Here is a 17,346-nt window from a genome sequence, read left to right as displayed (position 1 = left end):
TTTTTGAATCAGCAAGATCATACAAAATGACTTTATTTACTCTATGAAGACCATTTCTATTAGAAAAGATATTATAAATAGGATTATAAATTAATTCGACTCACTTGGAGTTTTACCACTAGATACTGCCAAAATAACATAGTAGTAAACTAAGCTTATAACTATTTGCAAAATTAGAGAAACCGTTTTACCTATTGAACCCTTTTTGAATGTAAATATAATTCCTAAAAAAGCAATCTTCATTAATGAGCTGTTTATTATGGATATTATTACCTGCTAAACGAGCATATTATAACCTTAGAATAATATTGAAATAACTAATGTGTGTATTGTTTTTAAGTAAAGTAGAGTGAATCTTAATGGTCTTTAGAGGATATCATCAAAAATGTAAAAAATACTAAAAAATTAATGAAAAATTGCAACCTTTTTCGCTTTAGGAAGTTACAAATAAACATTCATTTTTTAAATTTCTTCTTCATCTTAAACTTATTATATTTAGGTTTATGAGCTTGTTTGAGTTTTGATTTTTTCAACACTTTTAGAGCTTGATTATGATTTAATTATTTGCTATTAGTTAGATTCAGCCTTCTCTTCTTTCATTTCAATATTTTGTTTTTAAAATATTTTTAAGTTTCTTTGGGTTTGTTATGTTTATAAATTGAGGAATTTTTATCTTTTTCTTCTTCTATTAAATTAATTATCAATTTTTTAATCGGGAGGTGATAAAATCTATTGATTTTACTAAATTTCTGGTTAGACATTTTCGTTACTCTTAAACTGATGAGTAAAAGGAGAATGCTGGAATACATCGTCATTTATCATTTAAGAATTTTCACAAATATTTTAGTTATTATCATCAATTAATTACTATTGTTATCTCAACTCTTATAACTATTCATTTTACAATTAATTATTTAGTTCTTGATTATGAACTTTTGAGTATCTTTTTTATACTGCTTACTTGTCTAAGAGTCTACCAATTATAAATAACAAAATTTCAATCAGTGTAAATATTATCAATAGCCAAAATATTATATACATATAAAAATTCTCAAAGCTTGCTATATTTAATAGTCCCTATTCTCCAAATGCTGTCTACAAATTTTTATTTTTTAAGAGCATATCATCAATATCTTCAATGATGGTTGTTGGTTTTTAGGATGTACAGCTGCAAACGTAGCAATTTTCAGTAATTTTAGTGATACCACAATTTTATTAGTCCCAAGAAAGATTATTTTATTAAAGGCATGTCATTTTATATAACTTACTAGAATTTGTATTATCAAACTAGTAAATAATAGTAGACTGATTTAAGATTTTTTAAGAAGAAGAATTATAAATCTATGGTGATATTACTTCATTCTTAGAATAAGTGAAGTTTTAACTAATATTTTTGAATTGCTATGTGTATGCCTTAAAATCTGAAGTATTTTCATAAATATTTTACTTATAATTATTTCTTGAAATACTAAATATGCTTGTTTAATTTTCAGAATTGTAATCAACTGTACTTAGAACATATTTGAATAGGTTTTTCTATGTTATTTTATCTGACAAAAGAGTGGACAAGTCACCATTTAGAATAATTTGTCCTTAGTTTGGTAAGCTAATATTATTAAGCAGATTTCCAATCTAATTTGATATTTTATCGTATGACTAAAAATCTTCATATGAGTTATTACTTTACAAACTAACACTTGAGTTTAAAATTTTAAAGGAGTCTACCATATTTTAAATTTAAATATCATTATTTTGTTGTAAATGACTCAGATTACTGTTTTGTATGCTTGAATTAGTATTTTGGAGTACTGTTTAAAGTTAATCAAATATTGTATTTTTCTATGTGGTAACACTGCTTTATTAAGATGAGCTAAAGACTAGTTATGATAGCTAAGCAGTTGCTTTATTTGCAAATGTAGACAAAAGGGAGAATTTAGGTATTTAGAGAGACAATTGCTATATATTTTAAATCAGTAGAGTTTCTAAATCATTCATTTGCTATGAAAATTAATTGTTTTTACTGATATCTTCTGCAATAATGCTTAAAGTCACAAGTTAATTAGTGATTTACATATTTGAGCTCTATAAAACTTACAAAGTCTGTTGATTTACCAGTTTATAATATTCGTCAGCTGATTTATTCTAAGCTTGAACCTATATTGTAGAAGAGGTATTATAAACTCCGAGGTAAGAATCCATAACCTGTACCATAAAAACTAGATTTCCTTAAGGTAGGACTGTTTAAATTGAGTTGTTTATAGTCTAATCTTATATCTATCTTCTTAAAATATTCCAAGGTGAAATTAATTCTTGATTGGCATCATCTGCACTATTGTAATAGAAGAACTAGTAAGTTAGAGGAAGATCTTCATCTGTACAACTCAATAATTAAATCTAAAAGATAGTTTCAAGTGCTATTCCTTGTAAGGGATTTATATTTAAAACGCAATTCTGAGGTGGAATATTAATTTAAATGCTAATTGTAGATAAGCTTGGCATAACATATAATGGATTATAAACAGAAAATCTTATTTAAAGTGTTGGCTTTGAGGGATCTATTTTTTAAAAATAGTTCCAAATTCTGAATCTAATTTGGAAATAATCAAATTTGATTGCTGCAACTGGATTATTATTATATAATATAGCTCCTGCATAAGACAAGTAATCAGATGAAACATTCTCACCATAATTTATTTAAAAATTAAGATCATCATTCAAATTAATTTTGCGGTTTATGTGTGTTGCTGTTAACAAAATATTTAGTGGAGGAATATCTAATTCTGTAAATATACAAGTTGTGGTGAAATTTGATTGCCTAGAATCTTTTTATCCAATAACTGTAAACTAAACTATAGTGTATGGTTAAAACGTTTTCGCAGGAAAAGTAATACTACTGACTCCTTGTTGCAATTAAATCTACTTATTCTAGTAATCATAGCAGATATGGTCATTAGAGGATAGGCTATTACACTACCAACTAAAGTAGATATTTGAAGCTTAATTTGGATCTTGAATTTCATAATCTCTCGAATCTGTATTTAAGACCATTTTATTTTAATAGCCTAAATTAAGACTTGAGCCTCCAATAATTTGCAAATACAAATCTGTAATTTAAATATTAACTGAGATATTTTAGATGGCAAATATCTTACTATCTGAACTCAAATTCAAAATAAACTATTATAAAAAATGAATAGTTAAATATAAATAATTTAATATTATTAATATTTAAGTAGATCCAAGAGTTGTATTTTAAATTTGAATATTAAAATCTATATTTTTATGAATAATTTAGGAGATATATTTAACATTATATAAATTTAAAAAAAAAAATGTACACTCATGTTAAAGGTTTAGTTAGATGCTAAGGAGTAAGGGAGAATATCATATTGAAAGCTTGATGAATTGTATTGACTTAGACTTTACTTTTAAAGCTGGTTAGAAATGAGTTGTAAATCAACAGGCTCATTAAAAATAGTTATTTGACCTAGATCGCATATCTCTATGTAAAATTAAAAGTAGAAAGTCAAGCTCATAGATCTATTTATTTATTATTTTAAGAATAATTTATAAAAATAATTATTTCATTTTAAAGTAAAATTAACCTATAAATTGGTGGATACAAAGATTGCTAATAGTTGACTCTTATAAATTTTTATTTTTGGTAAATAATGGTAAAAATTTAAGTACCCGTTTAGTTAACCTTAAGTAAATAGCTAAATTATATTGTTATATTAATATTTGGAGGTATGAATTTAGGGTCTATAATTAAACTAGTGTTTTTGTTTTAACTTGCTTTTAATAATATTTCCTTTATATTTTCTTACTACTCGTTGCTTATGGAGCCTATAATTTGATTTAAAGTCCAATTTAGACTCATAAATTTTCTTCCTGCATCGTTTTAAATACTATACAGAGTTATATTTATAGAGTTACAGCTGTTTTCTATGTGATTATAGCTAAATTAAAGTTAAGGAATTCCAGGTGAATCTTAGAAAGTAATGTTTCTATAAAATGTATTAATGAACGTGTCTGTATAATCTACAAACTGCAGTTTATTTGGCAATAGATTAATTGAATTATTTTCCATGATTGTGGATGAGTCACCTATTTATTAAAATAAAATAAAATTTAGAATAAAATATTTTAAAAATCAAAGTATTTATTTAAAAATTAATTTAATGAGTTGAATTATTGAAAATTTAATAATATTAAGTTACTTAAATTAACCAAAATTTTATTGTTATTGATTTCGCATTAAGAATCCAACCCAATTATGCCTAATGTTGCTTAGTCAAATATCTATGAGCACAAAGACTAAGGTGTATTTGATATGATACTAATCAATGGAGATCCAAAATCAATACTAAGTTATGGAGATGTAGCACTTAATTTTGCATCAATAACAGCAATATTTTCATTGCTGCATTAATAAAATATATTCCTTTAATCGTTTTGGTTTTTGCAAATGCATCTATTACTTGAAACATCTATTTATCTTGTTTCATTATAGCAAGTCTGACATTATTCATTTTAAATTTATGACTAATCACATTGTTTACAGTTGGCATAGCAGGGATTGCATTAGAGGCTCCAATAATTTTAGCATGAATCGCATGTAAGACTAGTAAAATTACTTTAAAACCCATTTGGACAAAGATTAACACAATTTTTGTTGTAGAGAAAGGTGTTCGGATAACAACTTAAACAATTATTTGAGTTATTTCCATCACAACTTGCACAAGTATTATCACATGCCTAACATTGCTATAATAACTCATTTGGAAATTAATTTTGATTACAAGATTTTACACACTGTTTTGTAGCTTACTAATAGTAGAACCCAGAGCTACAAGATAAACAATTATTCTAACTTGGACCATCGCAAGTTTTACAGGTTGCATCACAGATACATGATTTTGTGGCTTAATTATAATACAGTCCAGGAATACAAGATAAGCAATTGGTTGGATTTGGGCCATCACAAGTTTGACAGGTTGGATCACAAATCATACATTAATTAGTGGCTTAATTATAATACAGTCCAGTATTACAAGATAAACAACTGTTTGGATTTGGACCATTACATGTTTTACAGGTTGGATCACATGATTAGCACTAGTTGAATTAATTAACAAATTAGTTATTATCACAAGAAGTTACACACTAGTTTGTATTTTGCTGATAATAATACCCAGAAAAACATTATTAGCACACTTGATAAAAATCACAATTTTAACAGTTTACTTGGCACTATATTATGTAGAAATAAAAATTTTAAAGTGAGAATTCAAATTTAAAAAATTTAAAGAAAAGTTTTTTTTTTTGTCATATTAAATTTGCATTTTATAATTTGAACTAAGGCTAGAATAATCTAATTAAATTTTTGCTAAATTTATTGATCCTAAAAGAGTATTTTAAGGCTAATAGGGGGAAAAAACCTTTCATGCCAAATTTTTCCACTCTCCAAGCATTTCGCCTGGAAGGATTCATTTTGAGACTTTTTTAAAAAAATTTTTAACAAATTTATATTATTTAGATAAAAATTATTATTCAGCTAAAATTATGAAAATTTTTTTATAAAATCGAAAAACTTTGAATTCAGCAAAAAAAATTATCAAATAAATTTATTCAGACTTTTTCAATAAATGTCTATTAGGTCTAGCCTTAATTTCAATTAAATAATATCATAATATTCAAATTAATCAAGAATATAATATGCTTCTCTCTATTAACAAATTTAATAATTAAATTTACCAATTATACCAAGAGACGGATTGAGTAAAAATAAATTTGATATTGTTTCCCAATATTATTATTATTAAATGGTGTTATTTTAATTGTTAAGCTATCTACATTTTATTATTTCTTAAGCATACTTATAGAATTATAAGAATATTCCTAACTTAAACCTAATGAAATATATCCAGCTTAAGTTTGATAAAATAATTTATTTATTTCAACTATCGATTATAAATCTTAGGTATGAGGCATATTCATTTCAATGTCATATAAAAAATAATACGAATTTATAATTGTATTCCTATTTATTAAAAAAATATTTTGAAAAAATATTAAAATAACAAATTAAAAGATTAAAAATATAGTGAATTATATTTTTAATATTAAAAATAATTTAATCTAAAGTTAATTTTTGATCAAGAAAATATTTTAATATTTCAATCATAATTTTTCTTTTGTAAATTATTTTTTTACGGGTTTTAAGGAGTATATTCTATTATTACATCACTATTTGAATTACAATTACTCCCTGATAATAAATTTTGATTGTAATATGAAAAAACATTTAAATTTAAGCAATTCATGTCTGAGAAATATTTTTTGTAGCTGTCTATGTCAGATTATTATGCAGGCATTACATAATTTATTATGCAATAACTAACTTAAGTTTATAAAATATGATTTAACAATTAAACAATAATTCAAAATAAGTTTACATTGAGGATTTAAACCTACTGAATTAAATAATGATTCGTTGCAATTTGACCATTAGTTTGCATATAAGTATTTTAAGACTATTTATTTATTAAAATAAATAAATTCTTTTTTACATAATTTATAAATCAAAAATTAGACTTTGTAAAATAACCAATAGAAATGATCTAATTTTCTAAGTTTTCATTGTTTTCCAATTTATTTTAAGGGTATTTAGATTAATAATTTTTTGCGATTAATTAAATATTATAAGATAAATTGATATCTTAAGCCTTTTTTAATAAGTTATTCTAATATTGGTTACCAAGCAAATAAAACATAAATTAATGCCATGTGAATTTATCTTACATTATATTTTAATTTTAACTAAATAAACCCTAATAAAGCTGTTTTTAGCCACAAAATTCTTAAAGATAACCATTTAATTAAAAGTTATAGATATTAGAAGGGTTGGAGATTTAAAAGTTGCTCTAAATGATTATAAGTCAATGAAAGCTTTAAGCGACTCATTATTTTCTTTAATTACAGAGTATTTCTATTTAAATTAAGATTTTCTGCGTGCTTTTGAAAGAGTAAGACACATTCTATCTATCTATTATTATTAAAAAAGAATTTGATGATTACAGATAATAATCAATTAATCTGATTATTTCTTAAAACTTGATTCTGCCTTTATTTTTCAAAAATAAAGCAGTAGCTATTACATAACAAATAAATAAATGAATAAATTCATTTAAATAATTTCCTTCAATTTTTAAAATATTATCATCTTATTAAAATAATTTTATAAACTAGTAATTAAACTTCGATTCTATGTAATTATTAGCTACATGTATGTCAAAAAATTTAGTTCTAGTTTTTCTTATGGATAATAAATTAATTTTGGTGAAGCATTTTATTATTACTAAGAAGAATTAGATTATTTTAGATAGTAATCAATTAATCTGATTATTTTTGAAAGCTCAATCCTGCTTTAAATTTTTGTAATGTAAAGCAGAAGTTTTAACTAAACTAATGAATACATACACTCATTTTATATTTTCCTTCAATTTTAAAATATATAAGATTTTTAACAATTTAATTTAATAATCTTTACTCTTTGTTTTTGTAATTTTGCTAATATTATTTGATATAAAATCTAATGAACAATTAATAAAAATGGAGGTAAATAAATAAAGCAAACATATAACTATCTAATGGCAATAAGAGATTGTTAAAAATTGCATAAATCTATTTAAAAACTGAAATAAAAAGAAATGCTATCTATTTTTAAATAAAATAATTTATTTTTTAACATACATAATGCCTAAAATTTCAGTTTGAAAATAAAAACAATTAATCTAATTCATCACATTAATGGAGATTAAAAACTAAATTTTAGGATTTATTTTCATCTCATTCTTAACAAGTAACACTCTCTTAGTATTCATTACTTTCATGAAAGGTTGAATGAAGATTTAAAAATGGAGTTATATGGTTTTAGTTATTATTATACAAGAGGATGGTAAATTATTGATTATGTTTTTTTAACTTTAAAGCGTGAAATTAAAATAACTTAGACCCAATAAAGAATTATGTATTAAATAAATAGATAGAATGAATATCCATCATATAAATAATAAAAATAATGTAATCATTTATTAGGTGAAAATTAATTAATATTTCTATTTGGTTCTAAATTAAAGATCCAATCTACAATTTGATCTTAAGTGATATTTACATTCGAACAAATTAATACTACCCTATCCTTCGAAATCTCAACCAACTGGAAAAGGGAACCCTAAATTTTGAAATCTTTAACTTTTAAAATTAAAAATAAATATTATTCATCTAAATTTATTTAAATAATTTCCTCCTAGAAAAATAATATTAAAAAATAAAAAAAAGTCTTACAAAAAAAAAAGTAAAATTCCATATCAATAGCTATATTTTAGAAAGACATTTTAGCTCTTTTGAAAAAAATTTAGTTCATTACTTAGAAAAAAAAGTTAATACAAAATATTAAATACCAACAAATTAATTAATTTATAACTAAATAATGTAAATATTGAAAATAAAAAATATACAATCAAAATTAATAACCAAATTATAAATAAATAAACAAATAAATAAAATAAAAAGTGTTTTATTGTCTTAAATTAGTTTTAATATTAAAAAATATCATGATGCAAAATAAATAAACTGTTTTTTCTAGAGACTAAACTTACATACCTTCCTCATCAATTTATTGTAAATTTTTAAACATAAGAGAAAATTTAATTATTTAATTAATTAGAATAAAATACTAAGAAAAATGATGAGATAATATGAAAATAGCCAAAACTATTTCAGCTTTATAAATATTTAGTAAAATAAATAAAAAGTGTGGTTTTAAGGAAAAAATGAAGAAAAATAATAAGAAATGAATAAATCAATTTTTTAAAGTAAAAATTAAAAATAATTTAAAACAATTAAAAAAACTTATTTTTGGAAATAAAAAATGAAAATTGGTAAAAGTATAATTAAAAAAAAAATTATATTTTAAATAAATTAATAAATCAACAAAGATGAAAAAAATAAATAAGATGTGTAATAAATACTAAATTTAGTTTAATTTACTTGAGATTAATATGCATGCAGAACTTAATGAAATATATTAGAGTGAAGACTTTAAATCACTTTTTTACTCTAAAAATATTATGAATTATTAAATTATTGGATATTAGAAATATTTATCCTACTAATTTTTTTTCAAGTATATTGATTGAATGGCAAATAAAAAAAAGTTAAACTAAATAATTATAAAAATATTTAATGATACATTTTATTTTAATTAGTGTTGTGTTTGTTTATTTGGAAAAAACAAAAATATATTTTAAACACTAAATTTTATATTTTTCTATTTTAATCTTTTTATCTACCTACTTTCAAAAATTGTTTTGATTTTTTTATATAAAATAATTTTAATAAAAATATATTTAAAATTTAATAGTAAAAATGTTAAAAGTAAGTTTCTAAAAATGATTAATTAGAATTATTTTAATTTTAAATAAAAAACAAATATTTATTTTTCCATTTAAATTGCTAAAAAAACATAAAAACTAAGCAGTTTATTAAAGAAATGAATAATTGTACTTGAAGAAAAATAATAGTGTTGATATTTAGTCTAATATAGCGCTTATATTTAATACTTATTAGTCATATTTGTATTTTTTAAATTGATAGATTGATTAATAAATAAATAAATAAATATTGATTATTTTGTAGTTCTGCAATTAATTAACTATACAAAAAATAAGATGAATAAAGTTTCTAACTTAAAAACTAAAGAGGAAACAAAAATTCCTCAGAATGATAAAAAAAAGTTTAATTTGAAGTAAACTTCTAAACCAAGTGCCACTACTATTAGACTTACTAGAATCTGGAAAAAGTCTACTTCTAATTTCTTTTCATTCTTGATCAAAATATTTATATATAAAATAAATAAAAAATATTTCTATTGTTTCTATTGACTTCTCTTAAGGTTTTAAATCTAAAAAAATGAATTGTTTTCCACAAAATTTATTTAATTGATAACATATTCAATCAGTTTATTTATTTATTTAGGAGCATTTTCAGAGTACCTTTTTGCTTTATACTATACAATTGCTATTCTCTGATAATTATTTCTGTAGTAGGAAATAAATATTTAGTAGAATAGTAAATATTATTTAAAAAATTTAATGTATATTTAAAATAATAAAAAAAGGTATCACAAATTAAATAATATAAATAACCTTTATTAAATTTTTGTTCGAATTTTTTTTTGAGTTTTTATTTTAAAAATAAAGATGAATATTAATTTTATCCTTTAGCATTTTCTTTAATTTTTATCAAAAAAATTAGTAATTTCATCACTAAAAACAAAGATCAAACTGATAAACTGATGTAATTTATAACTTTACAGTAATTAATTATTTTAAATTAAACTTTATGAAAATAAACTAAATTCTAAAAAATTAATATTATTTTAAAACATGTAATTTTAAAAGGTAATATTCTTGAAGTGAAAAACAAAAAATATAAAAATGTAAATTTGTCTCAATCATCAATATTAAGTATTATTTATTTTAAATCAAATAAATTATACAGTTTACCAAAAATACTTTTGGATTCATTGCTGCATTTAATGTATTTTTGAATCAGCAAAATCATACAAAATGACTTTATTAACTCTACGAAGACCATTTCTGTTAGAAAAGATATTATAAATAGGATTATAAATTAATTCGACTCACTTGGAGTTTTACCACTAGATACTGCCAAAATGACATAGTAGTAAACTAAACTTATAACTATTTGCAAAACTAGAGAAACAGTTTTACCTATTGAACCCTTTTTGAATGTAAATATAATTCCTAAAAAAGCAATCTTCATCAATGAGCTGTTTATTATGGCTATTATTACCTGCTAAATTAGCATATTATAACCTTAGAATAATATTGAAATAACTAAGGTGTGTATTGTTTTTAAGTAAAGCAGAGTGAATCTTAATGGTCTTTAAAGGATATCATCAAAAATGTAAAAAATACTAAAAAATTAATGAAAAATTGCTACCTTTTTTACTTTAGGAAGTTACAAATAAACATTAATTTTTTAGATTTCTTCTTCATCTTAAACCTATTTTATTTAGGTTTATGAGCTTGTTTGAGTTTTGATTTTTTCAACACTTTTAGAGCTTGATTATGATTTAATTATTTGCAATTAGTTAGATTCAGCCTTCTCTTCTTTCATTTCAATATTTTGTTTTTAAAATATTTTTAAGTTTCTTTGGGTTTGTTATGTTTATAAATTGAGGAATTTTTATCTTTTTCTTCTTCTATTCAATTAATTATCTATTTTTTAATCAGGAGGTGATAAAATCTATTGATTATACTAAATTTCTGGTTAGATATTTTAGTTACTCTTAAATTAATGAGTAAAAGGAGAGTGCTGGAATACATCGTCATTTATCATTTAAGAATCTTCACAAATATTTTAGTTATTATCATCAATTTATTATTATTGTTATCTCAACTCTTATAACTATTCATTTTACATTTAATTATTTAGTTCTTGATTATGAACTTTTGAGTATCTTTTTTATACTGCTTATTTGTCTAAGAATCTTCCAATGATAAATAAAAAAATTTCAATCAGTGTGAATATTATCAATAGCCAAAATATTATATACATATAAAAGTTCTCAAAGCTTGCTATATTTAATAGCCCTTATTCTCCAAATGCTGTCTACAAATTTTTATTTTTTAAGAGCATATCATCAATATCTTCAATGATGGTTGTTGGTTTTTAAGACGCACAGCTGCACAAGTAGCGATTTTAAGTAATTTTAGTCATACCACAATTTTATTAGCTCCAAGAAAGGTCATTTTATTAAAGGCATGTCATTTTATATAACTTACTAGAATTTGTATTATTAAATTAGTAAAAAATAGTCGACTGATTTAAAATTGTTTAAGAAGATGAATTATAAATCTATGGTGATATTACTTCATTCTTAGAATAAGTGAAGTTTTAACTAATATTTTTGAATTGCTATGTGTATGCCTAAAAATCTGAAGTATTTTCATAAATATTTTACTTATAATTATTTCTTGAAATACTAAATATACTTGTTTAATTTTCAAAATTGTAATCTTCAGTACTTACAACATATTTGAATAGATTTTTCTATGTTATTTTATCTGACAAAAGAGTGGACAAGTCACCATTTAGAATAATTTGTCCTTAGTTTGGTAAGCTAATATTATTAAGCAGATTTCCAATCTAATTTGATATTTTATCGTATGACTAAAAATCTTCGTATGAGTTATTACTTTACAAACTAACGCTTGAGTTTAAAATTTTAAAAGAGTCTACCATATTTTAAATTTAAATGTCATTATTTTGTTGTAAATGACTCAGATTACTATTTTTTATGCTTGTATTAGTATTTTGGAGAATTGTTTACAGTTAATCAAATATTTTATTTTTCTATGAGGTAACATTGTTTTATTAAGATGAGCTAAAGATAAGCTATGATAACTAAGCAGTTACTTTATTCGCAAATGTAGATAAAAGGGAGAATTTAGGTATTTAGAAAGACAATTGCTATATATTTTAAATCAGTATAGTTTCTAAATCATTCATTTGTTATGAACTTTAATTATTTTTACTAATATCTTCTGCTATAACGCTTAAAATCACTAGTTAGTTAGTGACTTAAATATTTGAGCTCTATAAAGCTTATGAAGTGAGTTGATTTACCAGTTTATAATATTCATCAGATGATTTATTCTAAGCTTGAACCTATATTGTAGAAGAGGTATTATAAACTCCTAGATAAGAATCCATAACCTGTACCATAAAAACTAGATTTCCTTAAGGTAGGACTGTTTAAATTGAGTTGTTTATAGTCTAATCTTATATCTATCTTCTTAAAATATTCCAAGGAGAAATTAATTCTTGACTGACATCATCTGCACTATTGTAATAGAAGAACTAGTAAGTTAGAGGAAGATCTTCATCTGTACAATTCAATAACTAAATCTAGAAGATAGTTTCAAGCGCTATTCCTTATAAGGGATTTATACTTAAAACACAATTCTGAGGCGGGATATTAATTTAAATGCTAATTGTCGACAAGCTTGGCATAACATATAATGGATTATAAACAGAAAATCTTATTTAAATTTTTGGCTTTGAGGGATCTATATTTTAAAAATAGTTCCAAATTCTGAATCTAATTTGGAAATAATCAAATTTGATTGCTGCAACTGGATTATTATCATATAATATAGCTCCTGCATAAGACAAATAATCAGATGAAACATTCTCACCATAATTTATTTAAAAATTAAGATCATCATTCAAATTAATTTTGCGGTTTATGTGTGTTGCTGTTAACAAAATATTTAGTGGAGGAATATCTAATTCTGTAAATATACAAGTTGTGGTAAAATTTGATTACCTAGAATCTTTTTATCCTATAACAGTAATCTGAATTGCAGTGTATGGCTAAAACGTTTTAGCAGGAAAAGTAATACTATTGACTCCTTGTTGCAATTAAATCTAATTATTCTAGTAATCATAGCAGATATGGTCGTTAGAGGATAGGCTATTACACTTCCAACTAAAGTTAATGTTTGAAGCAGAATTTGGATCTTCAATTTCATAATCCCTCGAATCTGTATTTAAAACCATTTAATTTTGATAGCCTAAAACAAGACTTGAGCCTCCTATAATTTGCAAATACAAATCTGTAATTTAAATATTAACTGAGATATTTTAGATGGCAGTAATCTTACTATCTGAACTCAAATTCAAAATCAACTATTATTATAAATATTTGAAAATTTTGAAGAATTTTATTTTAAATTGGAATATTAAATCCAATTTCTCTTTACTAATGATATGGTAATATTATTTAATAATTAGGAGTTATTTTTTAAAATAATATTTTTTAATAAATTAATTACATTTCTGTTATTTTAAAATTAATTAAAAATTTTTAGAAATATTATTTATATTTATCTAAATTTTAAGGGATATTTGATAAATTGGCTTAAATATTTTGATGTTGTTTCTTTAATAATATAAACAAAAAATTTACACTCATATTAAAAGTTTAGTTAGATGCTAAGGAGTAAGGGAGAATATCGTATTGAAAGCTTGATTAATTGTATTGACTTAGGTTTTACTTTTAAAGCTGGTTAGAAACAAGTTGTAAATCAACAGGCTCATTAAAAAAAGTTATTTGACCTAACTCACATATCTCTAAGTAAAATTAAAAGTAGAAAGTTAAGCTCATAGATCTATTTATTTATTATTTTAAGAATAATTTATAAAAATAATTAATTGATTGTAAAGAAAAATTAACCTATAAATTGGTGGATACAAAGATTGCTAATAGTTGACTCTTATAAATTTTTATTTTTGATAAATAACAGTGAACGCTTAAGTACCAGTTTAGTTAACTTTAAGTAAATAACTAAATTATATTGTTATGTTAATATTTGGTGGTAAGAATTTAGGGTCTATAATCAAACTAGTGTTTTTGTTTAAGCTTGCTTTTAATAATATATCTCTTATACTTTCTTACTACTCGTTACTTATGGAGCCTACAATTTGATTTAAAGTCCAATTTAGACTCATAAATTTTCTTCCTGCATCGTTTTAAATATTATAAAGAGTTATATTTATAGGATTACAGCTGTTTTCTATGTGATTATAGCTAAATTAAAGTTAAGGAATTCCAGGGTAATCTTAGAAAGTAATGTTTCTATAAAATGTGTTAATGAAAGTGTCTGTATAGTCTATAAACTGCAGCTTATTTGGCAAAAAATTAATTGAGTTATTTTCCATGATTGTTGATGAGTCGCCTATTTATTAAAATAAAATAAAATTTAGAATAAAATATTTAAAAATGAAAGTATTTATTTATAAATTAATTTAATGAGTTGAAAACTATATTTAATATAAATAAGCTACTTAAATTAACCAAAATTCTATTCCCATTGATTTAGCATTAAGAATCCAACCCAAGTATACCTAATGTTGCTTAGTCAAATAACTAAGAGCACAAAGACTAAGATGTATTTGATATGATATTCATCAATGGAGATCCGAAATCAATACTAAGCTATGGAGATGTAGCATTTAATTTTGCATCAATAACAGCAATATTTTCATAGCTGCATTAATAAAATATATTCCTTTTATCATTTTAGTTTTTGCAAATGCATCTTTTACTTGAAACATCTATTTATCTTGTTTCATTATAGCAAGTCTGGCATTATTCATTTTAAATTTATGACTAATCACATTGTTTACAGTTGGCATAGCAGGGATTACATTATAGGCTCCAATAATTTTAGCATGAATCGCATGTAAGAGTAGTAAAATTTCTTTAAAACCCATTTGGACAAAGGCTAACACAATTTTAGTTGTAGAGAAAGCTGTTAGGGTAACAACTTAAACAATTATTTGAGTCCTTTCCATCACAACTTGCACAAGTATTATCACATGCTTAACATTGCTATAATAACTAATTTTAAAATTAGTTTTCATTACAGGATTTTACGCATTATTTTGCAGTTTACTAATAGTATAATCCAGAGATACAAGATAAACAACTATTTGAATTTGGGCCATCACATGTTTTACAGGTTGAATCGCAGATACAAGATTTTGTGGCTTAATTATAATACAATCCAGGATTGCAGGATAAACAGCTATTTGAGTTTGGACCATCACAAGTTTTACAGGTTGGATCACAAATACATGATTTTGTGGCTTAGTTATAATACAGTCCAGTACTGCAAGATAAGCAATTATTTGGATTTGGGCCATCACAAGTTTTACAGGTTGGATCACAAATCATACATTATTTTGTGGCTTAATTATAATAGAATCCAATACCGCAAGATAAGCAATTATTTGGATTTGGGCCGTCACAAGTTTTACAGGTTGGATCACAAATACATTATTTTGTGGCTTAGTTATAATACAGTCCAGTACTGCAAGATAAGCAATTATTTGGATTTGGGCCATCACAAGTTTTACAGGTTGGATCACAAATACATGATTTTGTGGCTTAGTTATAATACAATCCAATTACGCAAGATAAGCAATTATTTGGATTTGGGCCATCACAAGTTTTACAGGTTGGATCACAAATACATTATTTTGTGGCTTAGTTATAATACAGTCCAGTACTGCAAGATAAGCAATTATTTGGATTTGGGCCATCACAAGTTTTACAGGTTGGATCACAAATACATGATTTTGTGGCTTAGTTATAATACAGTCCAGTACTGCAAGATAAGCAATTATTTGGATTTGGGCCATCACAAGTTTTACAGGTTGGATCACAAATACATGATTTTGTGGCTTAGTTATAATACAATCCAATTACGCAAGATAAGCAATTATTTGGATTTGGGCCATCACAAGTTGTACAGGTTGGATCACAAATCATACATTATTTTGTGGCTTAGTTATAATACAATCCAATTACGCAAGATAAGCAATTATTTGGATTTGGGCCATTACAAGTTTTACAGGTTGGATCACATGATTAGCATTAGTTGAATTAATTAACAAATTAGTTACTATCACAAGGTATACACTAGTTTGTATTTTGCTAATAATAGTACCCAGAATAACATTATAAGCATACCTAATTAGAGTCACATTAGTAACAATTTATTTGGCACTATTTATTTTATGTTAAATAAATATTTTAAGAGAGAATTCAAAATTAAAAAATTTAAAGAAAAGTTTTTTGTAATATAAAATTTGCATTTTATAAATTTTAGTAAAGGCTAGATAGATTGAATAAGTTTTTTCAATAAATTAATTTGACCGAATCAGCAAAAAAATTATCAAAAAAATTTATTCGGCAATTTTCTAAAAATACCTTTTCTGTCTAGCCTTAATTTAATTAAATATTTTTTTCATATTAATTAATTAACCAAGAAAAAAATATCTCTCTATTAATAAATTTAATAATTAAATTTACCAATTATACATATAGACCGATTTATTAAAAATAAATTTGATATTAATTTCCAATGTTCACATTAAAAGGTGTTAATTTAATTGTTAAACTATCTACATTTAATTATTTATTAAACACACTAAAGTAATTTTAAGAGTAAGATTCTGAAATTAAAGTTTAATATCCATATGAGCTTTGCTAAGAGACTTTATTTATTTCAACTACCGATTATAAATTATTGTTAACAGGCATAACAACAAAAATAATATACTCAAACAAAAAGGAATATATCTTTGTATTCCTAATTTATTAAAAAAATATTTGAAAAATTATAAGAATATAAAATTAAAACATTAAAAATATTGTGAATTCTCTTTTTGATTTAATAAAAA

The 17,346-nt window shown here is 23.2% G+C and overlaps 2 protein-coding genes across 2 annotated transcripts; both read right to left on the bottom strand. All coding sequences in view use genetic code 6, as the record gives it.

Annotated features, from left to right (window-relative positions):
• Nucleotides 1-5,013, bottom strand: TTHERM_01346880 (REJ domain protein; the record flags this gene model as incomplete). Its single annotated transcript, XM_001029692.2, has 4 exons — nucleotides 1-3,177; nucleotides 3,339-3,540; nucleotides 3,606-4,107; nucleotides 4,221-5,013. Coding segments are annotated over 4 exons (4,674 nt in total), but the record flags the coding sequence as incomplete, so codon positions are not given.
• A 5,502-nt stretch (nucleotides 5,014-10,515) lies between these two features.
• Nucleotides 10,516-16,432, bottom strand: TTHERM_01346860 (REJ domain protein; the record flags this gene model as incomplete). The annotated part of the gene is made up of 4 exons (XM_001029690.2): nucleotides 10,516-13,785; nucleotides 14,066-14,267; nucleotides 14,333-14,834; nucleotides 14,944-16,432. The coding sequence occupies 4 exons, from the start codon at nucleotides 16,430-16,432 to the stop codon at nucleotides 10,516-10,518; spliced, it is 5,463 nt and encodes a 1,820-aa protein (XP_001029690.2).
• Nucleotides 16,433-17,346: the final 914 nt, after the last annotated feature.

Source organism: Tetrahymena thermophila (genome assembly GCF_000189635.1).
Source record: "Tetrahymena thermophila SB210 genomic scaffold scf_8254522, whole genome shotgun sequence".
NCBI classification, from domain to species: domain Eukaryota; phylum Ciliophora; class Oligohymenophorea; order Hymenostomatida; family Tetrahymenidae; genus Tetrahymena; species Tetrahymena thermophila.
This window is presented reverse-complemented; position numbering and strand designations above follow the sequence as displayed.